Source organism: Physeter macrocephalus, chromosome 11 (assembly GCF_002837175.3).
Source record: "Physeter macrocephalus isolate SW-GA chromosome 11, ASM283717v5, whole genome shotgun sequence".
Taxonomy (NCBI): domain Eukaryota; kingdom Metazoa; phylum Chordata; class Mammalia; order Artiodactyla; family Physeteridae; genus Physeter; species Physeter macrocephalus.
Window position 1 is genome coordinate 20,115,964 of NC_041224.1, and position 27,723 is coordinate 20,143,686.

The 27,723-nt window shown below is 36.1% G+C and overlaps 1 protein-coding gene across 1 annotated transcript in view; it reads right to left on the reverse strand.

The window, feature by feature from the left end:
• PLXDC2 (plexin domain containing 2) overlaps positions 1–27,723 on the reverse strand; it is a 406,618-nt gene that overhangs the window by 101,967 nt on the left and 276,928 nt on the right. Inside the window, exons 6-9 of the mRNA XM_007108130.4 lie at positions 26,988–27,106; positions 12,518–12,617; positions 2,729–2,824; positions 2,438–2,519 (exon numbers count right to left, since the gene is read on the reverse strand). Of these exons, the coding sequence (XP_007108192.1) occupies positions 2,438–2,519; positions 2,729–2,824; positions 12,518–12,617; positions 26,988–27,106 (397 nt within the window). The remainder of the gene's footprint in view (positions 1–2,437; positions 2,520–2,728; positions 2,825–12,517; positions 12,618–26,987; positions 27,107–27,723) is intronic.

Here is a 27,723-nt window from a genome sequence, read left to right on the forward strand (position 1 = left end):
ACCCGTGTCCCCTGCATCGGCAGGCGGACTCTCAACCACTGTGCCACCAGGGAAGCCCTCTTCTACATGCTTTTTACGCCAATTTCAAAACCATGCAATTTTCTTGCACCCACAATTATAGAAATATTTATTTTTTCAGTAGCATGTCTACTGTTTTTCAGGAAGCAGTTAAGATTAAGTTGCTTAGTGCACCTGCAGCCTGCTGGGTGTAAGGCATCAAAAAGGCAGGCCAGGAAGCACACAAACCGAGTTTCAATTCCAAACTTATCACTTAAGAGCTCTGAAACCCTGCACAAATAACTGAAGCCTCAGTTTCCTCCTCTATAAAAACGTTATGTGAAGTAAATATATTTGAAAATTCCTGGAACAATGTCTGGCAGAGAAAACTCTCAAGAAAATGGGAGCATTGACAGTATAAAGCAGTTTGCAACTTGTGGATGTGTTTCGATTGTCAAAATTGCTTGTCTGGAGCTTTAAACATATATTTCCACCAAAAATATTTAAAAAAAATAATGAAATGGTTAGTGGAAGGTAGGTTTCTAGACTAGTGTCCCAAACCTTCATTTATAATGACATTGTTTCAGTCGAGATTGTCTGAATAGTACCCTAGCTGGGGTAGCTAACTCGTCCTGGTTTTCCCTCAACTTTCCTGGTTTCAGCTCTGAAAGTGCCTCATCCTGGGAGACCCTTCATTCCCAGACAAATCAAATCATGATTCCTTCCTTTGGCACCTAGCCATCATTCATTCACTCGTTCATTTTTCTGCAGTATCAGGTACTTTCTTAGGCTGTGGAGATGTAAGGACAATTCACCTTTAATAAACCCAGAGCCTAGCAGAGGAGACAGACAAGTGACAAATGTCCGTAAGCCTCGCGCTAAATGCTAATTATGGAGGTTGGCGCAGGATGCCTAGAACCACAGGGGTTGGGCGCCTCACACAGACTCATGGTTTAGGGAACGTTCTCAGAGGAGTTGACCACTGAACTGGAACTTCAATTAGATACGTACCCCAAACCAGGACCTTTTACTTAATTCTTTTGGGCGTTTTTCATGTCTCAGATCAGTGTTACTAAAATATACCTATTAAAATGCCATCTCTTTAGATTCATTTTGGTCATTATCTAAACAGATTTTGACTAACTTCTGATATGCATGTAATTTGTGGCATGTCAGCAGTATTTGAATATAAATGACTACAAATCCTTAATTTTATAGCAGTTCTTCCCACTCTGGAGATATAGCCAAGTTAAAAATCTACTTTTAAGAATGGTGATCGCCTGCTTGCTTTTTCATTATTTGAAATTCGTTGCACAAAGGAAATTATTGGAACAACATGTTAAGTTGAAAATAAAACAGCAGTTATAGTAAATAATATTGCTCTACCTGAAATACTGTAGTGGTGTCCCAAAGTTAGCAGGTCACACACGTTTCCCATAGCTTGTTATCAAGGAATTGGCATTCTATTCTTTATACTTCAATAACTTTTAAAGTAGTCCTGAACATGTCCCTATCTTTACAGCAAAGGCTGCAGCAAGATGATAAGACACCGGTTTCTCATACAACAGAAAGCTCTGCTGGAACGTGCACACACTTGAAGACTCAGTTCTCCTGGAGGAAGAAGCAGATTTTTCATAGACTCTGCAGGTGAGAGGGGACTTATTCCCGGACAGGCTGGAAGCTCCATGGTGGGCAGGGACCACATCTATATAATCATTGCTGCTTTCCCAGCGCTTGGGACCTAACTGCTGCACAAAATGGTTGAGTAAATAAAACACATTTAAACGTCTTCACTCTGCATTTCCAACAAATGAGCATCCAGTCTCCGAAAAGCTCTACGGACTGAAAAATTCTCTTTGCCATTCATGAAAATCAGTAAACCTCTTCGACACAACCAAGTGATTCAGCTTAAGTGTCAAAGTCAGTTATTTACAACCCAGGCCCAACCCGCACGTTCTATTTATGTAGAGTCCAGTTAGCGTCACTGTATTCCTCAGCCTCAGACTACACCTCTAATCTTGGTTAGTAACCTTTGAGATATTTATAGGAATTTGCTAAGAATGTTAATGTGATTATGCATAAACCATCCTTGTTATTGTGAAGATATGTCATACCATGATTTCTGAAGAATATGGACCAACAGAAGCAATTTATAGATTCATCAATCACAATCATCATCTATCTTAAGCCCCATGGCAATTATAAATCTATGTCAGATAATTATCTTATGGACTACAAAGGTTCATGGTCACTTTGAGCAATCGAAGGAAAATACTACAATTCCCACGTCTGAGCATTTTCTGCATTTTGGTGTTTTGTTTAACACATATACATCTGTTCACGTATATCCAGTCAACACACCTGACACATTCAAAATTCAATGGAAGAGTAGAACAAGTCTTCATAAAGTTTTAAAATATTTTGCATTACTGTCTTTTACCTTTGAAGTTTACTACACCAACTGCAGTTGAAGCCAATCTGAGAGGATACGCAGGGGCCACAACCATTAAACTGGAGACACGCTAGGAAACACGAGAGAATGGATGCATCAGGACTAATTGGCAACATGGACAGAGAGAGAGAGAGAAAAAAAAAGACTGCTCTGCCAAAATTAACATCACCCGCGCATCCCCATATACACGCAGGATCAAAAGACCCATGCATAAAAAGATCAGATCATACAAATTGCAAATCATTTTTCCCACCTAGCTATGTTTACATGTTAACTTACTAGGCAATGGGGTCATCTCCACAGCTGAAATATTGGTGATTTTTGACATTTGTAGTTCTACTCGGTGGTATTCATAAATTGTTCTTCTTCGAACATCTGTAAAAACAAAACACAGCATGGAGAGTAGAAAAAAAAATCCACTTTCAACATTTCTTCACTTATAAAACAACTGCGTTTTAATAATGAATGTAGAATTATAAGTGTTTCACCTGATGGGGTTTTAAAATAAAAATTTAAAATAATCAAACCCTATAAAAAGGTGGATTATCAAAATCTGCAACTCTTGTACCCAGCAGCATTTTCATCAAGGAAGCTGAAAATGTTGATTAGGGTCTCAAATTTCTCACTTCATTAGCAGGGCTCAAACCCATTGTCATTCAGAGTATGCTTAAGACATTTTCTTGATAGATTTATAAATTTTGAAAGATTTTGACATATGAAATCAAGAAGGTAAGATGACCCCACTTCTCTGAAGCTAAAACTAAAGTGAGTCCTTTAGGAATGGGTAGCAACTAAAAATTTTTCAGGCTAAGTAAAGCTGGTTTAGCCAGAATAAGAGTCTGATTGCTTTAAAGGTTTAGAATAAGTTTCTTCAATAAACTCGAGGACAGAAATTAAATCATTAAAAAATCAGTAGTGCTATTAAATGTACAGTGTCATATCCAAGGAATGTTAATAATTAGCACTTATATTGCATGCAGGAATTTATAATAATTCATCAGCGAATCCAGTGGTGTTCCTGAGGAATAGGTTAGATGGAGACTTTGACAAGAAATTTAATAAGTAAAAATCAGACAAATACAAGCAAATGTATTTTATAACAAAAAAAGACGTTGATGATATATACTTAAAATCTACTTTTAAAAAAAGACCTGAGCCTTATACTATATTAGCTTGCTTGAGTTAGGTAAATGTAAATGGAAAATTGATATTATTGGTATTTTACCTAGCTCTTGGAATGCTTATAACGACAGGAATGCATTTCCTGAATACTATTATATCTACCAGGAATTATTTGGGAAGCTATAAATTATTTAAAAAATATCATAGTATCCAACGTGGGGAAGTCATATGTCATAGTGGTTAATAATGCATGCATTTGAAAAGTCTGGTTCAAGTCCCAGGCTTGCTACTTGGTATCTGCATGAACTTTGGCTCTTTTGTTAGCCTTTCTATGCTTCACTTTCCTCGCCTATAAAATAGAGATAATAGTACCTATATCACAGATCTGTTCTGAGAATTAAAATGAGATAGTAAATGAAAGTTGCTTAGAATAATCCCTTTCACATTGTAAGTTCAATAAATGTCAGATATAATTTTTGTCCAATATCAATATGGCAACCATAGATCATACTGGTTATATGCTGCATGTACTGATCTAATTTCTATAGATCTAGGCCCTGAAATCAGGCCTCTAGGAATTTGTTTCCCCTCTTATATTAGGGAAGGTTAAATTTTGATTAAAGTAAGTAGACCAACAATGATCTCCTCTAGGACATAAAACAGGAGTGTGGCGCCCAGAAGACAGCAAGCTCTCTTTTAGTAACAGTGCTCAGGAAATGTAGATACCTACACATCCAGGAGGAAAGTCAAACATTTACTCACAACCTACACATATTTCTGTTTCTCTCCACTCATATTCTTTCACCCATTTCTGATTATTCACAATGAAATTCTACTGCAGAAGAGGAAGAGGGGGAGTGGTCCAAAGTGAACTCTTTGGAGGTAAGGAATGCTTCTAGAATGCTAGGAATGCTTCACTGAATATATCTTCAGGTTTCTCAGATTGGGAAACACTGATCAAAAATGTTAATCCAATTCACATCTTTTTGGTATAAGCGAAAGATGCATATATAATTTTCAAAGTGCAAACTTTATCCAACATTAGAGAAATTTCATGATATTTAGTAAGGTTTCTTGAGGTACATGAATAATGTCTTTTCTTTTTCCTTTTTTTTTTTTTTAACTTTTAAGGCATTTGAAACGATTACTCAGTTTCTGCCTTTGTCTAACGAGGACACGTGCTTTCCTATGCATTTTGCCAAACAATTTAGTTTTTGGAAATAAATAAATAATATAGACTTGCCATGAGATCACTGTGATGGGGGTTTCTGAGTCTTCTTCATACTAAAGTTCACACAGTATCATATTAGTAGGTGCTTAAAATACCAGTTTTCTTTTAACTTCACACTACACTTTGAAAAGTTCAAACTATGGACATGACTGTGGAGCCTCTGGGAGTTTAATTATTGATCATGCAAATGGGGTAAAGGGAAGGAGTGACATTTTTGCCATGCTAGTTCTATCACCTGCTCAGATAACTCCAACTATTGGGAGGAGATGAATTTAATAAAAGCAAAATTAATGAGAACGTGTTTTGTTTGATGACCTGCCAATTAATGACAACTTCCAAATGGTCATTTCTGTTGTGTATCATACATCTCCCTGTCAAAAACAAGTAATGAGGAATGTATTTACTGGTAGCTCCTGCCAATACTAGAAGCTTTCATTTGATTCCAGAAATGTATTTAGCTCATGCGTCTTTAGAAAGTTAGCCAAAATAATGGTGAACCAAACATTCAGTACCTTAGCTGTGGTGATACAGCTTCAACTGTTTTATTGCATCTTTACAAAACCGAGATCAACTATAATAACCATTAGGGGCTTTTAAAATTTTTTAAAAAATGAAATGAAATAAATCTCTGAGCAGCTAACACATAGAGAATAAAATTCAGTAATCAAAATCTTAAGGTGATATGATTCAAAGTGTAACTATTGAATTGCATGTTTTTAGACATTTTAAGCAATATCAGCAGGAGGGACAGAGTGATTGTATGGAAACACCAAGAATCCTCTCCAATCAATATCCACTCTAGCTCAAATGAAAACAGTTTAATGAGTACCCTGTGGCATAATTAGCCATGATCTAGTTTACTTGTCTGTCTTGAAAATTAACATTCACACAGAGAATGTATGAGTAATTTCCTCAATTGTCTGATTCTTTATATAAATATTTTAATATTTTGTCTGGATTGTCAAGTAAATGATTAGCTAACATTTCCTTATTTATGTGTTGTCAATGCTTAATGACTGGTCCCAAAGGATTATTTCTTATTTTCTTTACTAGTTCCCACTGAGCCCTGCACACAGCACCATTTACTGAGAGTACTCGTTAATGTAAATAGCATGTATTGCACAACTACAAGTTCATTCCCAGCATAAAGACTCAGGAAAAAAGAGACTCTTGAGAGAAAAAGTGCACTATTATAGAAGTTATAAGCTTCCCACACGAAAATGCAATGCATTACCAGAATTAGCTGGTTGGAGTTGTGAAATAAAGCATTTACAATTAGAAGATGCTTTTGCCTCAAACATTTAAAAATTCTTGGGACTTCCCTGGCGGTCCAGTTGTTAAGACTCCGCGCTTCCACTGCAGGGGCACAGGTTAGATCCCTGGTCAGGTAACTAAGATCCTGCGTGCCGTGTAGTGTGGCAAAAAAAAAAAAAAAAAAAATTCTCCCTATAGTTCTATTAAAAAATAATATAATTCAGCATTGGAAAAGGCAACGTAAAATTTAGGTGACCATGAGGTGTTAATCGGAACCTCTCATATTTTCCTCTCATTATTCTTTTGTGTTCATAGAAATTCCCCCCCAAAATTCTCAAATATGTCAAAATTAATCAGTGATTTATAATATCCAGAAAATTCTTAAATTTTTGCTTCTTTTGAAAAATCAAGATCAATCAAATAAGGTATGCTAGAAATGTATGTATTAAAGCAATAAAATATCACTTTGCATAATGCTATCTATCTTGGAAGAGTTTTGTGAGAGGATACTTTATGGGGAAAATGTCATGATTTCTATTTCTTCTTCCTTTTGTTGAGCCTCGAGTGAGCTAGTGTGTACTTGACAACAGAAGAACCTAATGAAGCTGTGTGGTAAAGAGAAGCAATTTTATCTTCTGTAAAATGAATAAGTTTGAAGTGTTTTCCATTTTGAGGAAAGACAAGGTAAGATGACACAATTTCCTGAAGGATTTGTAGAGCGATCCGTCCTTAAATGAATGAAAAGACCCTGATAACTTTGAAAATAACAGGTGAGGCTCAGTTCTTCTGAAAGAGCTTTAACTGGGGTGTGTAAAATGTTAAGAAAAACAAGTCATGTTTTTCCAAGACTATTTGTTTCTTCCATAGTTTGTCGACATGTTCTTTTATTTTAGTTGCTAAGTAATTCTAATGGATGTATCCTACCACTGAATCCAAAATTACAATTTTTTTATGGGCAAAATCAATTAAAGTGAAATGCTTAAATTTGAAAATGTATCACTGAATACTATCTAAAATTCTAAGGCCTTTCAGAAGGCAAAGAAGTAAAAAGTAGGTTAATGTAAAAATTATATTTGAAACTTAATGTTCTATTTAAACATGTGTATATGGTCCACTGTCACCCTGTTCAGTATGGTGGCCATTAGTCATACATAACTCTTAAAATTAAAATTAATTGAATCCAATTAAAAATTCAATTCCCCAGTTTCACTAGCCACATTTTAAGTGCATAGTAGTCACATGTAGCTAGTAAGTCCGTATTGGACAATTCAGATTTAAAACATTTCATCAGCACAGAAAGTTCTATTGGACAGTACTGGTCTATACTACTATTTTTTGAGAATTAAAGCTTAAGACATTTTGCGTAATAAAAGTGCATCTCTGTTTCTGTTTGCTAAAGTTATTTTTTTTTTTCAGTCTGTGAACATAATTTTGATCAAGTTCTTTGAGAAATTGCTTCCTGGTCTGTAAGCTCATAAAGAGACCATGTATGGCAAACTATATACAATGTTCCTCAAAGAGTTCCCTACATCTCTAAGTATTTTTAAAATATGTTTTCTCTCCAAATTAGTTGTCAGTTTTATTTTTGAAAATGCTAATGTTTCTTATTGAGCTGTGAATAATAATAACCAAAAAGCAAAGGCACACTGTAGCATACACAATGTCAATAAATTTAAAACAGCAGATGCAGATGAGAAAGGGATTGGTGTTAAGAAAGAACCAGATAATGCATGCTGGTGAGAAGAAAAAAGTGGAGTATTCTAAGGGATTCAGAAATTGCCATTATCATAACTTGTAGTAGAACCATTTCAAGTTAGGTCAGCTGCTTTCCAGATTAGTTTCTAGCACAAGAATTCTGCGTGTGTGTGTTAAAGTAACTTTCACATTACTGAAATGACATAGCCTTAAGTTTCCAAATAAACGGACCATGGAGGCATGAACGGATTTTCTGGGTTTCTTGCTGGAAATGTTATGCTCATTAAGCTCAGAGGGTGGAAGAAAGGTGAGGGATGATGGGGAAGGTCAGCACTGTGGAGATTAAGATCAAAATTCAAAACGTTAAATGGGAGGAGAGAGAAACAAACAAGTAGAACAGTCCTAGAGAGCACTGTAGGTTTACCCAGGAAGGCCTCCGCACACTGCGGAAAAAAATATGGAGGGACATGAGCTGAGGCTGAGAAAGAATTACTTAGCAGAGCTACTTAACAAGAAATTATGGCAATTACACATGACCTATGAATATATGACAATGTTAGAACTTTCTGGTAATCAAGAGAATATTAGAGCGACAATGAAATATCACGTTCTGCTTATCAAATTTGAGAAGTTTAAAAAATGATAGTAGTGTCTGAGAGCATTTGGGGAAATGGGATATCTGATACAATGCTGGTGGGGGAGTAGATTGGTACAACCCTTACAGAAAGCAATCTGTCAAAATACATAAAAATTCATTAACATTCCATAGTTACATATTCATTTTTCATGGATTAGATATGAGTAAAAATTCAAAAACAAGGATGTTTAGCACTGCTGTTTTACTGACAATTAATATGAAAAGCAACCTACATGACAAACCCGTGCTGAAAACAGATTACACAAATTATGAAACAAAGGAATTTGTTGCAGCTATAAATGACCATATTTACACAGGTATTTAGCAGTATAGGAAAAACGTGTTGTATATATTATACGAAAAACAGGTGGCAAAAATATTTATAGGATAATGCCAATTTTCTTACCGTGTGTGTGTGTGTGTGTGTTTGTGTGTGTATACACTATATAAACAAAAGATTGGATGCAGAGATATGAAAACATTGATTGTTATCTCTCTGTAGTAGGTTTACAGGCAATTTAATTTCCTTCTTTGAGTTTTCTATTATTTTACCAATTCCTCTGAATTAATATGGACTATGCTTATAATCCCAAGTATGTTTTTACACTTGTATTTCTGTAATGAATAAACAAGGTCATTGTATGTAGACCTGTCTTTCACATCTGTACCTGTGAAGATTGAATTGGATGATCTCTATACTTTTTTTTTTTCTGTTTCTAAAGTTCTACAAAATAGTTTACGAAAAACAGAAGGTGATACAGAGATATACATACACATGGACAGACAGACAACAATACGTTAAGAAACAAATGATGTCACGGTCAGAAAGAATGAGTTTCAGAGAGAGTGTCAAGGTGTCCTTGAGTGGAAATCCCCTGTGGCCTCACTCTCATGGGCACTGGGCCTGGGTGTGGACACCTCAGTCAGTATCACTGTCTTTTTAAAGTAACAATGTAGATGCCGATGAATAAGTAATACAAGTAAATATAAATACAGTGTTACTTTGTGCCAGGTACCACATGCTATACACATATTGTATCTTAGGTACTAAGATGGTCATTTTGCATATAAAGAAAGTTATAGAAATTAAATAATATGTTCAAGGTCTCATGACCAGTATTCACATTACAATATCCCTTATACATTCTGGACTTTTAGCTAGTTTTTCTTTTTCTTTTTTTAATATAAGGGTTAATTTCACCATAGACATTTTTCATTTTTTTGAAGGAGCAAAGGAATCCCCTTGTAACCTCAGAACTATTTACTGATTTACTAACAATGCCTAAATTCCCTTTGATATTTTAAACTATCAGATCACCTAATCTTTTTTGAAAGGTAAAGGCTATTTTAATAAACTATGCCTGAAAGTTACATGGAAAACATTTATTATTTGGAAGCCTTTAAAAACTGAAAAACAATTTTTTTGTTGTTGATGTTATGATGCGGGGGGGAGGAATCTTCGTAATAAACAAATTCAATTTGCCTTAAAGCTTTTTTAATGCTCTACCAAACCTTCACCAAATCTGATAAGAACGGTATACTACTGAGGTCCCACTGGGAAAAATTACTCTCAACGTTGTGGCTCACTTTCCCCATGTTGTCATGGCTAGATTAAGCAAAGGATCTAGGTTCTATAACTCATGTAACCAAAATGATTTAAAGAACAGAAAATTGATCTTATGAGAACAAGGTCCTGTGTAATAATGCACCTTGGAGTACAGAAGAAAGCAAGCCGCCCATTACTTAGGATAATGATCAGTTTTTCCCTAAATTCACTCAGGAGAAGAAAAAGGGGTAACAGAGATGAAAGATTTAAATTCCCTATGAGGATGACTCCTAATAATGAAGGTTATTAAAAAAGGGAACAGAATCTTGAAAAGGACTTAAATATTTATCTAAATTCTAATTGTACAAGTAACATACTGATCTCCAGGAATCATCTGATTTCTCAGGAAAAAATGATACTTGTATAACTTGTATTATGATATTCTTGGGTTAGCCTAATGTCTGAAGTAAACAAGTATGCCTTTTTTTTTTTCCAGCTGAGAATACAATGCAGCCATGCAACCATCTCTTTCCTCTTATACAGAACCTCCTGTAACAGACACTGTTACACCTGATAAATGTGGGAACAGATTTTTAAGGAGATTAAAATTTTTCTGTTCCCCCAAAGATTTTAAAGTAGAACACATCAATTCCAATGTTCTTGCTGAAATACAGTCCCATCTAATGGCAGGGATGAGTAGATTAGAAACTCAAGACTTCCTTTCCTTCCTGGCAAATTTTCTCAAGGTGACAGTGAGGTCAACGGGAAATGTAAATGTCACTCCAGCACATAGCCTGCCTGAGAGAAGCTTCTCCCTGAACTCAAAGCTTGAGTACTTTCTTTAGATGAATGCTGACTCCCAAACTTTAGACATAATCTGTTCTCAAAATTCAGATTAATTTTTCCAATTTATTCAATGAAATTTATACTTGAGAAGGATATTTTCCCCTCTAAACATAATGGTCACCCTGTTACAAAATAACAAGGGGTGCAAGATTGCATTTTGGGACTCTGAAGTCTGAGTACAATTTTATCACGTCTCAGTTCTGACACAACACTTGAATATTACAATACATTTGTAAAAAAATTTTTTTTTGTACATTGGTGGGTCTTTTTCTCTAAACAATAATATATCAGCACATCAATGTGGGCCAAGATGCCTTCTGAGGAAGCTGCAAATAAAATTCTTTCTGGGATGAAAGAAGCCACAAATAAACTAAAACTAGCGATTGTTTTACTTGTGCAGTAATGGACTCAGGTCATGCTTGACTGAACTCCTCTGAAAGGAAGAATGTGAGAACATTCCTCCTCACACAGAAGTCAACTTGGCCTCTCCCAGAGTTCAGCCCCTTGACTAAGAGTTCTGTCAGGATGTCTTTATGTTGCCTACACATAAGGATATATCTCTGCTTTGTTCACAGTACAGGTTTGTTTCTGGAAAATCTGCCTTGATTTAACAGGTGGCTGGAATATTACCTCCTGCAAATTCTCAGCTAACAAGGAGAAACAGCCATGGAAGATTCACGGTCTTCACCAAGCAGAACTGCCACATGTGAATGTCATTCTAAACCGTAATTGTAAGATAACCCCTATAATGTTTCCAGCCAACCCTCTGCTCTGAAAAGTCTAATTTCCACTTCATTTACTTTCTATATTTGAGATGACATAAACAGAGTTAGTTCAAGTCAAGACCAAAGAGCATATGCATGTGATAAATTAAGTCTACCACTATAATGAAATAAAGAATTTTGCTCAGGAACTTTGAGCAAAAGGGAAAGGAATGATCTAATCTTGAGGTGTATCAGAACCTCTTGCTTTACATAAGTACATCTAGGACACAAACAGTCACCTTTGGTACTAACATACCCAAGCAACCCTCAGGGCTGTTCTTGAACTAGAAGGAGGTTTCAAAAAAACAGAAGCTTTCAAAAGATGGCTATTTACATGATCAGAACTACTACAAATAGCAGTTACGATTTGGATTTCTAATATGATGAACAGATGCCCAAAGTAACATAGATGTTTTTATTCTACAAATGTAAACTAGATTAGATAGGCAAAAATGATTTAAACAAAGAAAATAAAATATGTTGTGTGGTAGGTATGGCTCCATCAAGATTTTTTTAACCTCAGTTTATACTTTTTGAAAATCTTCCTTTAGACTCTCAAACAGTTTTATACAAACATGTTAAACATGAAACAGTACAAGGCTGTTCTCTTGCTGATAAATTTATTTAAATGAAATAAACAATCATACACCTATCAATCAAATAACCTGTCACTCTTTTACGTTCTTCTTCCTATTAATAAAAGAAATATATCTGCACAACCAAGCTACCTATTCCAAAGAATCCAAATTCTCTTGGCTTGGCTACTTCACTTCACTTCATCTAAATTATTAGCTCAACACTAACAGAGAGATAGCAAATGCCAAAAAGACTTACAAGCCAAACAATATAATTAACAAGCAGCAGTTAGCTAAGTGATTCGATTGTTCAAAGAGTCACATCTGCCCTAGATCAATCTCCTTTAAATTTACCCCACAGCAGGCTCAGACTCTGCCATTACCCTTCTTCTACGTACTGGGAATTTGCTGGATCCTGTGGACAACGACAAATGCATCTGACAGCCCCACTTTCACTGGGTGATTGGTCGAACTTATCTGTGTGACCAAGACAGGAATCTGGAAAAGAAAAAACAGATTGCTGTGAGTTAGATTTGAATTTCATTTGGGGTAGGTGCGGGGAATGTGACCATCTTGTTTAATGGATAAAATTAGATTATGGAGATGAAGGAAGAGAGAGAGCAGGAAATATTAGAGAAGAAAAACATACAATACCTAAAAATAACATCTGTTTAGTGCTATTCGATGGGTTAAGGTGACAAGAGAGTTCTGGTCCTACAGACAGGGCTACTTGATGATGAAAGCAACAGATTCTCGGAGAATCTAACTGATGCTGAATACTGAAAACTTCTCACACATACAGGCACACCATGAACGCACATAGTGAGGGCTATCATTACAGAGCTAGAGATTCTTTTTGTACCATTTGTTTTCCTCAAAGACTCTATTATATATTCATTTTCATAGTTTTAAAAAATCCTTGTTTACAAGTGGCCTTATAAATATAAAACCTAGAGAAAGATAATAAGTGCATTCCTAAATATATATGTAACAATATCATTGCTGATTAATATATAGTGAAATTTGGCAATGTTTCTTTCTTTTTTTTTTTTTTTTTTTTTTTTTTTGCGGTACACGGGCCTCTCTTACTGTTGCGGCCTCTCCCGTTGCGGAGCACAGGCTCCGGACGCGCAGGCTCAGCGGCCATGGCTCACGGGCCCAGCCGCTCCGCGGCATGTGGGATCCTCCCGGACCGGGGCACGAACCCGCGTCCCCTGCATCGGCAGGCGGACTCCCAACCACTGCACCACCAGGGAAGCCCGGCAATGTTTCTTAATGGATGTCAAACTTCACTATTCTGGTTAAAACTCATATGGAAAACTTATGAATTATTATGGGTCAGTTCAAGGTCATATTTCCTAAATTTAAACCTCAGTAGAGCCCAAAGCTGCATATTATAGACATTTATAATGTGTACAGTTTTAAAAAATTAGGACACACTGAGAATATATTAAACATGATACAACAGTTATAAATGAGACAAACTCTTGGAGCCGTTTTTTTCTAGATTTAGAAAAGAATCATTGGAGATATGATTACAATCTTTACTACCAGTTTTATAGAAATGAAAATGGGGATGAAAACATCTTCAATACATAAAGGGACAAGAAACAATATGGAAGGATAAATGCACGAACAAATCTTTTAAGTAGAATAAGCAGCTTGTGGGCCATCTGTGGGTAATTCATTAAAGATCATATTAGATCAGACATGGTTGTATAAGCCATAATAAACAGCATAGCAATAAAAAAGAAGGAAAATAGGGGACTTCCCTGGTGTTGCAGTGGTTAAGAATTCGCCTGCCAATGCAGGGGACACAGGTTCGATCCCTGGCCCGGGAAGATCCCACATGTTGCAGAGCAACTAAGCCCATGTGCCACAACTACTGAGCCTGCACTCTAGAGCCTGCGAGCCACAACTACTGAGCCCACGCACCACAACTACTGAAGCCCACGTGCCTAGAGCCCGTGCTCCGCAACAAGAGAAGCCACCGCAATGAGAAGCCTGCGCACCGCAACGAAGAGTAGCCCCCACTCGCCGCAACTAGAGAAAGCCTGGGCGCAGCAACGAAGACCCAACGCAGTCAAAAATAAATAAATAAAATAAGTAAATTTTAAAAAAAGAAGGAAAATAACTTGGAGAGAAGGTGTAATAAGGACTGTACTGCTTATTTTTGCCCCTGACATCATGAAGTTGTAAAAAGTGTTATTTTGTTGACACTAAGAGGAAATTTTAATGTTTCTGAAATTTGTGGAATTATCTCAAAATAAGTAAATGGAAGATATTTTCCTTTTATGTACTAATCAGTCCTCTCTTGAACAATGTTGTAGTATTGCCAGTTTTGTATCAGTGTGTCCAGTTCTTAACCACCATTAAGAAGTATTCTGATATTTGGACAACAGAAACAAAATCAAACCAAGATTTTTGTCCCTAAAAGTTCATTTACTAAATGAAACTCTGATATAATTTATTTATGGTAATTGCTAAGCCATACTCAGTATCAATGTATGTAATCCCTTTTCTTTGGGTACATTATATTATTACCCAGTTTATACTCCATGTTGAAGAATGCTAATATAAGTGCAATTTATATTTAAGACAGACTTACAGTGAAAGAAGAAAAGGCAAAGGGATAGAAAGCCACAGAAAAAATGTCCAATTCAAGTTATATTTTGTATATCCTAATAAGACAAACTCATAATTTTTAAACAGCATCATTAATAGATGCCTGCTTAGGAGTAAGTATGAAAGCTTTGCTACTGGATTTGTTACTTGCTTTCATTCTTATAACATCTATGACTGCAGTTTTCCTCTGCAAGGTATGAAATATTTTACCAGATAATTCTGTGGTAATTAATTGTATTTCTTTCCCATACTCAAAGCAGAGCTTGCGTTTATATTGTTATCAATTGGAAAATTCTATTATATTGTTATGAATATTACATTATCATATGAGAGCTTGTTTTCCAGGTCACATGTCTTGGATCTGCAGACATCCTAGCTTCTCTTCTCTTTACATTGTCTACTCCAGCTCTTCTATCCCTCTTTATCTCTTCCCTTATCTAGCCATCTTTCATTTTTAATTTGTTTTCTCCATCTCTTTCCTTCTTTTCACTCCCTTACTTTATATTTTATCTTTAAGTCAAACTCTGTCCTCTTGTGCATTTGATCTGTGGTAGATTGACTGCACTAATGGCCTCAGTCCATGGCCTCTTTTTATCCATACTCTGCCTTCTCACTTGGTGGTCCTCTGCCATTCTGCCTCTGCCTCAGTAATATGGCAAAAGAAGACAACAGCAAACTTGAAGCAGAAGAGAGGCTTGAAAAGGTGTTTGTTCATTTCCACCTCCTTTCTGGTACTTCTGCCACTGCCATGAGAATGTACCCTGCTGAAGATCTATGAGAGACACGTGGAGGAATGTTTTCTTTCTAGCAGAGGTCATCCTTGAACAACTAGCCCCTAGCCAATCCACCAGCTAACAAGTGACACATGAGTGAGCCCAGCTGAGATCAGCAGAGTCTTATATCTTGTGAGAAATAAGAAATAGAGATGTTTAGGCCACTACATTTTGGGGTGATTTGTTACACAGCAATACTAACCAATGCATTCTCTACTAAAGCTCTAATAGCCAATACAAACTTCTCTGGGTGTCTGTATAGAAAATGAAGTAGCATTCTTCCTCCTAGGTTTCTGGGAATCAGATAAATATCTCTTTAGGTACAATTAAACTTGAAATATTGGAAAGTTCCAGTAGAAAAGATGCATTTTCTGCATCTTTTTTTTCACTCTCCTGTATCTTTTTATTTTCTAGTTTATTCTTTTCCCTGTGGATTCCAAAAATGAAGACCAAGGTGTATAATTTACCCAGATTTAGATTCATTTAACTTAAGGTAAATCCACGCAAAATCAAAATGGGTAACCTAACAATGCAGAGAGTTTTTTGTCCACGGAAAATAATCCTATTGTAAATTGGCCAACCCTCTAGGAAGACAGTAGATGACCTGTAAGGACTCTTTCAAACTTCAAATTCAACGATTTAATTCTACTGAATGATCTAGATTTTCCCAAGCTTCAACAAGTAAATTGTTAATAATGATCAAAAAGAATTATAAGGGTGAATTCATTCATAATATTTATCAGATATTAGTTGAACATTTTCTCTGTATTATTGTAGACACTGGAATTATAGGAGAAAACAAAAAAGCCCCCGCTCTCATAGAGCTTACATTCTAGAGAGTAGAGACTGACATGAAGACAAGTGAACATAAAAAATACAGTATGCTAGGAGGTGGTAAGTGCCAAGGAGGAAATGAAAACATGGGGAAGATACAGCGAGGGATGGGGGCCTCTTTAAGAGAAGGAGTCACAGAAGGTTTCTGTGATAACGTGACTTTTCTGTAGTCGGAGAACCTGCCATATGGAGATCTGGGGAACAGCTCTGTAGAGAGACCAGGACATGCAAAGGCCTTGTCTGAATTGCTTTCGCTGTCTTTTAGGAAATAAAAGGTTATCACTGGAGCTGAAGGAGATGGGACGTAGTGACGACAGATCAGAGGGAGCATGTAGTCCCTGCAAGCCACGGCAATGACTCTGGATTTTATTCCAAGTCGTATGGGGAAAGGTTAGACCGTTTTGAACAGAAGAAGGACATTCCCTTACATCTGAAAAAGATCACACTAGCTGATGTGTAATCTGGACTGGAGGGGGAAAAGGGAGACAGAGAAACTAGTTAGAAGGGTTATCACCATCTGGCAGATGAGAATTGGGTGGCTTGGAGTACACTAGATAAGTGATAAGTACAAGAGCTGGCGTGACAGGAAGATGATTCTGGATGAACAGGCCATGGATTTAAGGAGGGTGAGAAAAAGAAGAGAGTCAACAGTGTCACCAAGACTTTTGGTCTTAAGAGCAGGAAAAATGGAGTCGAGCTCTTCATCGGAGCCAGCACATTGTTGTGCACCTTCAGCGTTTGTTTCCATTGCTGGCTGTGAGGATGCTGTCCTCTGCTTGTGCAGGGAAGACGGCTCTGAAGAGCAGTACTGAAGCCTCCAGAGATGGAGGAGACTAGGGCAGGAAGCAGTGGAAAAGGATGATGGCAATACCACTGGACTCAAATGCTTTTCTTCCAAATTTCATAGAGTTCATGAATAAAAGCATAGAATTTCTAAAACCCTGGCATTGTATCCTGATTAAATATTAACATGAACACGTGTAAGAAGCTTTTGATTCCCTACATGTTCCTAGAAGCCACCCAAGCCTTTTATAAAAGGATTACATATCAGGTTTAGAAAAAAAACACTTTCGCCCATTGAATTACATGCTTAATTTGGTAAAAGATTAATGAGGCAAAGTCCAGGCTTTCTCTTAGATTTCTTTCAGGAACATGTCTGCCTCTCTCCACCTGATTCTGTCCTATCTTTTTCACTTTGCCTGCTTGGACTGTTACCCGTTTACCGCAAAACCTCAAAGGCGTGGGGTTGTTCAGCATAAGGGTGGTTCATCCACTCACTTACTGCAGCCAAGTAATTGGGCTGTGTGAGCTCCCTGTGAGCAAGTCAGGCCAGACTGCAGGTTCCCGTGACAGTTTATAATGAGAGGCCGTTTGTCAGGCTGAATCAGGAAGGAGCACTGCTAAAACCACATTTAACATGAACTATTTTTTGACTAATGTCAACAAAGCAATTGTGTGTATGTATATAAATAAACTATCTAGAAGGAGAGCCAAAAGTGTGCAAGAAAGGATCTGTCATAGTTTCACAGTCCCCTAGTCTATAGAGGACTCTGTATTGGATAGGAAGTACCCAAGTCAAAGAAGCAGGGGCGAAGGATGATGCCCAAGTACAAAAACTCTGAAAACTCTGCTTATGGAAGCTCTCCTTTATCCTATCGACAAATTCATATTCATCCTTAAAATGTCTCCTAAGTTAGTTCCTGGGGATGTCAGGAAGCCAATCTGAAATGATACAAACTCTGAACTACACAAGCTTAAAAAACAAATGTAGTTCATTATTTTCAAATGCCTGTAATACTTGCCTTTTTATAATTAAAGCAAAGCTAAATTTTCACTCGGCCTCTGTATGATTTGTAATGAATCATACATTTCTAAGAATGAGTTTCCACAGGATAGATATAGAAAAGGAGCATTAATTAACGCCAGTTAAAATATGCTTCCATTTCAGCTTATGTAAGCATTTATAAATTCTTTTTTTAAGGTGTTTTAATTTTCCTTCCATTTCACAAGACACAGATAAGTTTGTTATTTAAGTAAGTATAATTTTTCTCTATAAATGATACAGTAAGAAAATGAAGTATAGAGACAGAACAAAGTTGGAATAACTAGACAAAATTAAAGTAGGAAATGATATTAGGAGTCAGTAAAGGTAGGGCAGAGCACGCTGGCCTTTGAAGGAAGGTTCAAAGACGAAAGTTGTTCTCTTTCCCGTGCTGTGGTATCATTCTCCAGCACACAAGGGCCTGAAACAATACCGAAAATATGAACGTCTGTCTCTAAAACAGTTAAGGGGATAAGAGCATGCTGCTTGAGTCGCAGGGAACAGAATTTTCTTTTTCTCTCTGTTCTGCCCTGCAAACCTTGCCAAAACATTCATTCGTTTCCATTACGGCCCGGCTATCTATCTAATAGGCAGTGCAGCATCTCAGCAAGGGTTTGATTGCAGAGTATGTGCTCCCAAGTATGAATCATATGCCTATCAGATGCAATTGGAGAAGAATTAATCTAAACTCATTTTTGTTAACTTGCTAATCAGCAATGTGGTGTCTAAGACCTTAATATATATACCTTAAAAAAACCCCAAAGCTTAAAATTTTAACCATTCTTACCTTCACTTAACCCTTAAGTTCCTACCTTATCTCCCTTAAACATCTGATCAGGCTTCTCTTTACTCAGTAGGGCATCCAGTTTTAAAAAGTCATGCTCAAAGCAACGCATAAAGCCCTGAGTATTAGTGCTTAGTTGTCTGAAAACTACATTTGAATAGAAGGGCTTTCAGTTAAATTTAACATTATAAAAACATCCATTTGCTTTCCTGAATATCGTTAACATTTCGCACAATTATTTGAATCCCTTTCTAGCTTTCAGATTCTGAACTCTTTTCATATGCTAGGTATGGAGCAATGCACTTACTTGATGGCATGAAAGCAAAGGCGAGCCATAAGTTAAAGATAAAATCTAACATTCCTCTTACCCCCATCTCCACAATCGTACCCCATAGAAAATCTGGAAGGAGACAACAGCATGAAGTTGATAAGTAAAAACAGCTCCCTCTTTTAATATAGGGACTGCCCAGTACTGAACTGACAAACTAGAGTGGGAGCATCATATAAAAGAATATAGTGAGGCAGGAGCCCCCTGAAGAAGCCTGTGCAACGTGGCTCAAGATAGTCAAAACCATAATGGGGACTTTATCTGGGACTCTAGCTACATAAGAGAACTTGCCTAAACACGGCTGGGAAAAGGAACGGGATTAGGAAACTGCACCCCGGGTTTGGGGAGACATGGGGAAAGTACGAGGCCTTTTGCCTTAGGGATAAATTATCTCTTTGGTCCTGGAATCCTCAGAGCAGGTGCTGGATATGGCCTATACAGGCAGGAGAACAAACCTCTCCACGTCACCTCAAAGCTTAAATGCAAGTGGGGCTTGGAAGGAGAAAACATACCCAGGAAGATCAAATACCTTGTCCAAGGACAACATAACCCGCTAGGGGCAGGGCCAGCATTAGAACAAGCTTTCTGTTTCTACAATTATTTCTTCTAGATTATTGATCTTGCTTCCTTGCTACTTTATTTATTTATTTTCGCTCACAACATTATAAAGGAAGAACGGGTTCAATTTGTCATTTTCTTACACTATGGGAAATAAAAGAAAATTAAAACATTGGGAGCTTTAATATGTGAGATAACAAAAAAAGTGCAAATGCAAATGAATTAGATTCTAAATAAAGCCATGTAGATACAACTTTATGTACTTAAAATACAGGGAAGTGCTAAGATATAAAATCATCTGTGTCTACATTTTTTTTGGAATTCTTTCTTTCTTTTTTTTTTTTTTTTTTTAATTTTATTGAAGTGTAGTTGATTCACAATGCCGTGCTAATCCCGGCTGTACAGCAAAGTGATTCCGTTATACACACATATATTCTTTCTCACACTCCCCTCCATCACAGCCTATCACAGGATACTGAATATAGCTCCCTGTGCCACACAGTAGGATCTTGTTGTTTATCCATATCCAAAACTATATAATAGTTTACATCTGCTAATCCCAAACTCCCAATCTTTCCCTCCCCCCACACCCTCCCCCTTGGCAACCACAAGTCTGTTCTCTATGTCTGCGAGTCTGTTTCTGATTTGTTGATAAGTTCATTTGTGTCATATTTTAGATTCCACCTATGAGTGATATCATATGGTATTTGTCTTTCTCTGTCTGACTTACTTCACTTAGTATGATAATCTCTAGTTGCATCCATGTTGCTGCAAATGGCATTATTTCATTCTTTTTTATGGCTGAGTAGTATTCCATTGTATACATGTACCACATCTTCTTTATCCATTCATCTGTCGATGGACATTTAGGTTGCTTTCATGTCTTGGCTATTGTAAATAGTGCTGCAATAAACATAAGGATGCATGTATCTTTTTGAATTATAGTTTTGTTTGGATATATGTCCAGGAGTGGGATTGCTGGATCATATGGCAACTCTATTTTTAGCTTTTTGAGGAACCTCCGTATTGTTCTCCATAGTGGCTGCACCACATGAATTGTTTTTTTTTTTTTTCTTTTTTTTTTTTTGCTGTATGCCGGCCTCTCACTGTTGTGGCCTCTCCCGTTGTGGGGCACCATGAATTGTTTTTTTAATTCAACATTCCCCACCCCTTCCTGGGTGGTGGTAATAGATGTTCCATGAAAAATGCATTCCCAGGTCAAAAAAGTTTGATCAGCTCTGGGTTAAATGAAGTTAATTTACCTTTGTGGCTGTTCTTCTCAGAGCCTTTCATTGCTAATAGGCATTGGGAAAAGCACATTCTGGGAAATGCTCAATTTAGAAAACACAATTTGAGAGACATTTACTTAATTTATTAAAGAGCCATTTTGCTTTCCTTTCCTCTGCAGAGACTTGTTCTCAGTTATGGAATTATTTCTTGAGAGTTTATAATTAGCATTTCATGTCATCTGGGTTTTCTCAATCTTATATTATACATTTGTTAAATTATATATATATATATATATATATATATATATAGTTTCCTGGATGCATATATATTATTTTAACACATGTTAAACATTCTCACATATACAGCAATAGCCATAAAGGCAAATCACTTCATATCTAAATGTCAATTGTTTCACTGTTCAGTTCTTTTTGGCTTTCTCTTACTCCCTTGAATTATTTTTTTTCTATAAATTTTACAAGTTCAGCAAGTGTTCATCTTTCAATGCTTTCAGGATGATTACCATGAATAAAGGGTCATTACAGTTTAAACAAGAGAAATAGTCTTCAAATAAATTTTAAAAACGCATTTAGGGTGCCAGTTAAACCTACAACCAATTGGCAATGGTGATTTATTAACTATGCGTTCTTCCACAGAAACAGTAAATGTTACACTAAGGAACATTAGGATTAAATACTTAAATGGTAGAAGTAATTAAAAGTAATTTTACTTAATAAACAATAAAGTTCCTCTATACAGACCTCCTCTAAAATTTGCTGCTGAAGGAGATAGTAAGGTATTCAACCAAGAAAATGGATAAAGTGGGCTGACTCTCAGGTGGGATATGTATTCTCTATGAGTTCCCCTGTGGCCATGTAGAAGGATTATGTGACTTTTTAATTGCATTGTCTCAAACTGATGACCACTCTGTACCTCCCATGAACTGGTGAAAAAAATTAATCAAATTTCCAATAGACACAAAATGAATCACATCCTTCCTGAGTCTGTATCCTAAAGTAACAATAAATTTAAAATATAATAGGAGAAGAGAGATGAAACAAGTCAGAGGAAATGCAACTTCTAACATATGGTAGTTTATATACTAGGATAGGCAGCATCAAGAAATATAAGAAATTTGATTTCAAATCTCCAATGTGTTTGGAATCATATCTTTCTTGTGAACAGGTAGTTTCCTTGTTACATTACCAAGAGACCAAGAATTTCAGGTCTATATTGTAATCAAGCAAACAATCATCACTATTCAATGGTAACTTAAAATAATATAAAGAATCAGGTTTCTAGGATGACAGCTAGTTATTTGTATTAACAGAATAGGAAACGGGAATTTGATTTTTCCAAATTCCATTTATCTAAGAAAGGACACATGTTTTTACTGTTATTTTTACTTATGCACAACTTCTTTTCATTTTTCAAAAAAATTAATAAAATAAGTGCTGTGGAAAGGCAAACCATTCTTACCTGTGCTCTCAAGTGGCTGAGTTACACTACAACAATGACTAACCAGGAGAGACTGTCAGGGATATCAAAGTGAATAAAGCAGTACAGCCATTTCTTGAAAAGGAAGCTTGTAGGGAGGCACTATGGTACAGCGGTTGGGCCTATGGACTCTGGAGTCATATTCCCTTGGATGAATCTTTGTTTCATAATTTTGGGAAAGTTACTTAACCTCTCTGGGTGTTTTGGGTTCCTTCTCTGTAAATGATAAAAGTGACAACCTCTTAGTTTTTGTGAGAATAATATGAGACAAATTTTAAGCATGTCGGTCACTGCCTAGCATATATGAAGAGCTCAATAAATGTTAGGTTTTACAAATTTGGAGGTTGTTTTTAAAAATGAATGGGACTACTGGTTATGGCAGACAAACTTGTATAAGACCATTTCTACTACTGAGACCAAGCAGGAAAGATAAAAAACATATGAAAAGCATCTGTTGAAGGCATCAGGTGGCTGTCAAAGAACAAGGACCTGAAAAGCCAAGATTCCAAAGAAAGGAAATCACAGAGGTGAAACCAACACTGCTTTCCCTTCAAGGTATTTGACAATTAATAAGCCAGATTTAGACACAGAAAATCTGAACAGAACTCAGGCAGTCTCATGGAGTTGTGGAAAACACAAAGTTCAGGACCACTAAGGCAAAAGGTCCATAGTAATTACCCAGGCGTTATGTGGAGATTCCTGAAGGACTACATTCTAAGAGTTAGGGCTAACCAGAAATATACCAGTTTTTATAAGGGCCGATGCTCAACTGTGAAGGAGCTTAGTTCTGCTCAGTAGTAAGTAATCTGTTCCCTCCTAACTGCCTAACAAAAAAAGTAAACCCTTCCTTGAAGAAGAAAATATCATCCACAACCTCAAAGCATCTCTTTACTATTTTGTAAACAATGCCCAACATTTGATCAAAAATTACCTAACATGCAAGGAGACATGACCAGTGAATGAAAATCTACAGAAAAAGAAACAAAGTAAAAAAGAGATGATAGAAACAGACCCATAGGAAATCTAGATATTAGAGTTAGCTATAAACTTTAAAAGAACTGTTATTAATATACTTAAGAATATAGATGACAAGATGGTTAATTTCATTAGGTAATTAAATCTATGCAAAAGAAACAAATGGATACCCTGAAATTGAAAAATGCATTAAAGTGAATGGTTGATAATTTGAGGGGAGACTTTTGAAAAAAACAATGTTTTTTTGTGTTTTGACTTCCATCCTAAGTAAACTGTATCTTTGAAATTAACTAAAATAAACAGCTGTGCAGGAATAAGGGCCTATAACTTAAAACATAATTTCAAATCTTTGGTTGAATAATACAGAGCTATAATCTTGGGAGAGGTAACTTAATTATTTAAAGGAATCTGTGTCCCCACTACTTCTCTCACCAGTATGGTTAGGAGAACACTGTGACTTTGTGAAGGATCATTAAATTCTTTGAACTAATCTGTATTTACTCTTATTTCAAACAGCAGTAGTAACTGCCCTATCTCAATCTCATTAAGATTGTTATAAGTACAAATGTATTTTCTAATTTATTGATCATTATTTATCACAGTCTGCACTGTGAAAAATTATGCTGTTGGAGACATGACTACATACAGAACATGACAGAATTGGAGGTCATCTGAGTGGTTAGTATGGGCAGTTGGCACATTAAGAGTTACTAAGAGAAACATAATTAACTACTGGAATAAATCATTTGAGGGTAATAAAAGTGAAATTTGTGTCAAAAATTTATTCAATGAAATACTAATTTTGCTCCATGTTGAGTAAAATTATTAGTAGTTTCTGAATAAATCAGAACTTTCTTCTCACTCATGTAAAATATAATAAAATAAAACAAAGCTGGCATTAATCAGTTAAAAGCAACTAATTAGAGTAAGAACTGCACTTACCTTCCAACCTATAACTTTGCTTTGGTATATTTAATCTGAACAGGAGTACAAAATTATACTTATATTCTTAGGTTCTTACAATTTCATTAGCTCTATAGCTTAATTAGGAATACTTCTCCTGACTTTATGGGACTGTAATTGTGTAATATATGGGAGTCATATAAAAAGATTACTAAACACCAAACATTAACAAATATTTATTGGAAAAAAACAAATGAGAAGTAGATTTGTGACTTGTTTTACATAATCTCCTTGGGAAAGAAAAAAATGTTGAGGTATCTTGGGGTCACCAAATTAAGGTTTTTTGCTCTGCATTTGTCCTTGACTTGCTCTGTAAACTCAAGCATGTCGTTTAACCTTTCTGATTGTCTGCTTAGCTATAAAATAAAGATAAATTGTGTATGATCTAACTCCATAATTAAGCCACACACATTTATTAAACACCTTTCATGTGCCAGCGCCTTTGTGACAGGCTAAGAATATTAAGAATATAAGATACTGTTGAAGAATCGAAAACTATAATGTATGTGAAAGCACTTTGTCAAGGATAATACATTATGTAAGGAACACGATTTTATGCTATTGAAATTATAAATATTTTTCTAGGAAGGCCAGGAGCACCTAGCTCTCACCTCAAATGCATGGGGATCCTTATTGTGGCAAATTTTACAAATAGAAATTTGCCTCAGCAAAATAAAATACGTGACAGTTGTCAGGAAGCAAAGAGGTAGAATAGGAAATAAGTAACTGTTTTTTAACCAGGACAGAGAAAGGACAGCGAGGCAAATAATAAAGTAGTGATTTCTTTAGAACTCTAAATTCAGAAGGACTGATAGTCTGGAAATATTAAGAAAGTGTTAAAATTGCCTGTCAGCTTAATATTCACATGACAAAACAGGAAAACCATAATGGAAAATTTCTCTTTGATTAAATAAAGAAAAGAAAAGGACATTTTAAAAATACCAACCTCACTACAAAGAGAGAATAGGAAAAATAAACTGTTACTCTGCAATGTGAGACACCCATTGAGAACAGTATAAATAAAGATGACAATTTTGATAATAAAGATGAGAGAGAGACCACAATAAGAACACAAACCTCTGTTTTGACAAAGCCTACAATTAGTGAGATTTTAGATTCTAGACTTACTGACTCTGCCTCTTTCCAGAAATTTTACCACTGTTGGCTAAAATGTTGAAAATAATATTCCATAACATCATTCTGCAGTCCCAGCAATACACTAGATTACAATGAAAACTAGAATGAGTCCCTTTGAGCGATATTGTCTCAGCTTCCAGGGAGTGTGATATAAGGATATGGTGGGCTATGACACCGATACATAGCTCTGGATAAGGAAGCACCAAGCAGAACGGATCTTACATTATATTCTGTGTATACTATTGCCCCAAGTAAATGATTAATTCCACACAGAAGAATTCTTCAAAAGAGTGGAAACATTTAACATGGTTATGAGATTTCCAAAAGTTGGCCTATTGAGTTGAAATACAACCATCCTTCACTTTATAGAAAAGATAGATTTCAGAAGACATGAGCAAAGTGAATCCTTTTTAAATTGTCAACATCTTTTTAATAGCCAGGGATTCATTTCCCAAGGGAAAAATAACCCTTCAATTGAAAATAAGATGTTGAGTCTGTATTATTACAAATACCCATTAATCCATGGGTTAATAATGCCCATTATCAATTCACATTGTGACTACTGACTGCCTAAAACATCACATCTGATATATTATTCTTATATTCTTTATTTTCTTCCCCCAAAGTTTAGGTTGTCTAATAGACCTTAATTACACTGTCAATAGAGTTTTAAGCCAAACATGCTATTATTCTAATTTAGATGTTCTGTAAATTAAAGGCTACAATTTAGTCAATTTCCATTCCCTGTCAATTTGGTAAAATGAAACAAACTAAGTTTAAATTTCTTTATTCTTTCTGTCACTTTGATCTCTAATTAATCTTTCCTATCAGGTGGCAATAAACATTGGCCAAAGGGACTGTGGACCCAGCTGTCGTGGAATACTTTCAGTATTGGGTCATTGAGCCACACAAGACTTCATGTCTATTAACACTTTTGAAATTATAGCCAAAAAATGTGAAAGAAGTTGACAAGGCAAAAACAAATAAATAGTATAAATATAAGTAATCAGATTTAGATGAAAATCCTTCCAAATTGGAAATATTTTTTCTTAGAGATATTTCATTATACTTCCACAAGAATATAATTATTTAATAATTTTATGAAACTCATGGGTCAGAATGCCAAGGATATCAGAATGCCAAATAAAACAAAACCCAAAGAATTAACAATTAGTGCTACTTGGTAGATTTTAAAAATTGTATTTTTTCAATAAAGCAAAAGAAACCAAGAGGTGAGAAAATGATCTGAGGTTCATGACTGTAAAATGTCCTTTTCTTGACACTTGGAGGAAAAGATAGAGAGGTCAAGGCCAATAGGGAAGGAAATTATCAATACATTACTTACTTCCTTATATCCGAAGATGATGCGTCCATCCATGAGGAGGGTTGCTTGGAATGTGAAGCTTCCCAGGTTGTAATTATCCTGGAGATGTACGTGGTCCCACTGGACAACAAGCGCTGTGCCTATAAACCCCATTGGAACAAAAGAAATGCAGTGAGAAAAATGTATCAATCAATTCTGGTGGGAATCTTCACAAATCATGGATCTAACCTTCACATCTAGTAGCTGTGCTACTTGAATTTTACATAGTTAACTGGATTTCTGTTACTGAAATAGCATTTGGGATATTTTTAAAGAATTGAGGGCTTCCCTGGTGGCGCAGTGGTTGAGAGTCCGCCTGCCGATGCAGGGGACACGGGTTCGTGCCCCGGTCTGGGAAGATCCCTCATGGTGCAGAGCGGCTAGGCCTGTGAGCCATGGCCGCTGAGCCTGCGCGTCCGGAGCCTGTGCTCCGCGACGGGAGAGGCCATAACAGTGAGAGGCCCGCGTACCGCGAAAAAAAAAAAAAAAGAATTGAGTATTCTCTAAATATTTGGTAAAATCTAACCTCATACTCAGGTTAATATTGAGCCCAGTATGGGGAATTTTGCCTTAGGAAGTCCATTAATGTTAATGGGTACTGTCTGCTTAAATTTCCATGAGCCACTTTCAAAATGCAACCCAAGTGGCTTGAATGAACTTCAAATACATTTGACAAATGCTGAGAGAGAAAGGAACAGATTCAGGGAAGCTAGAATCA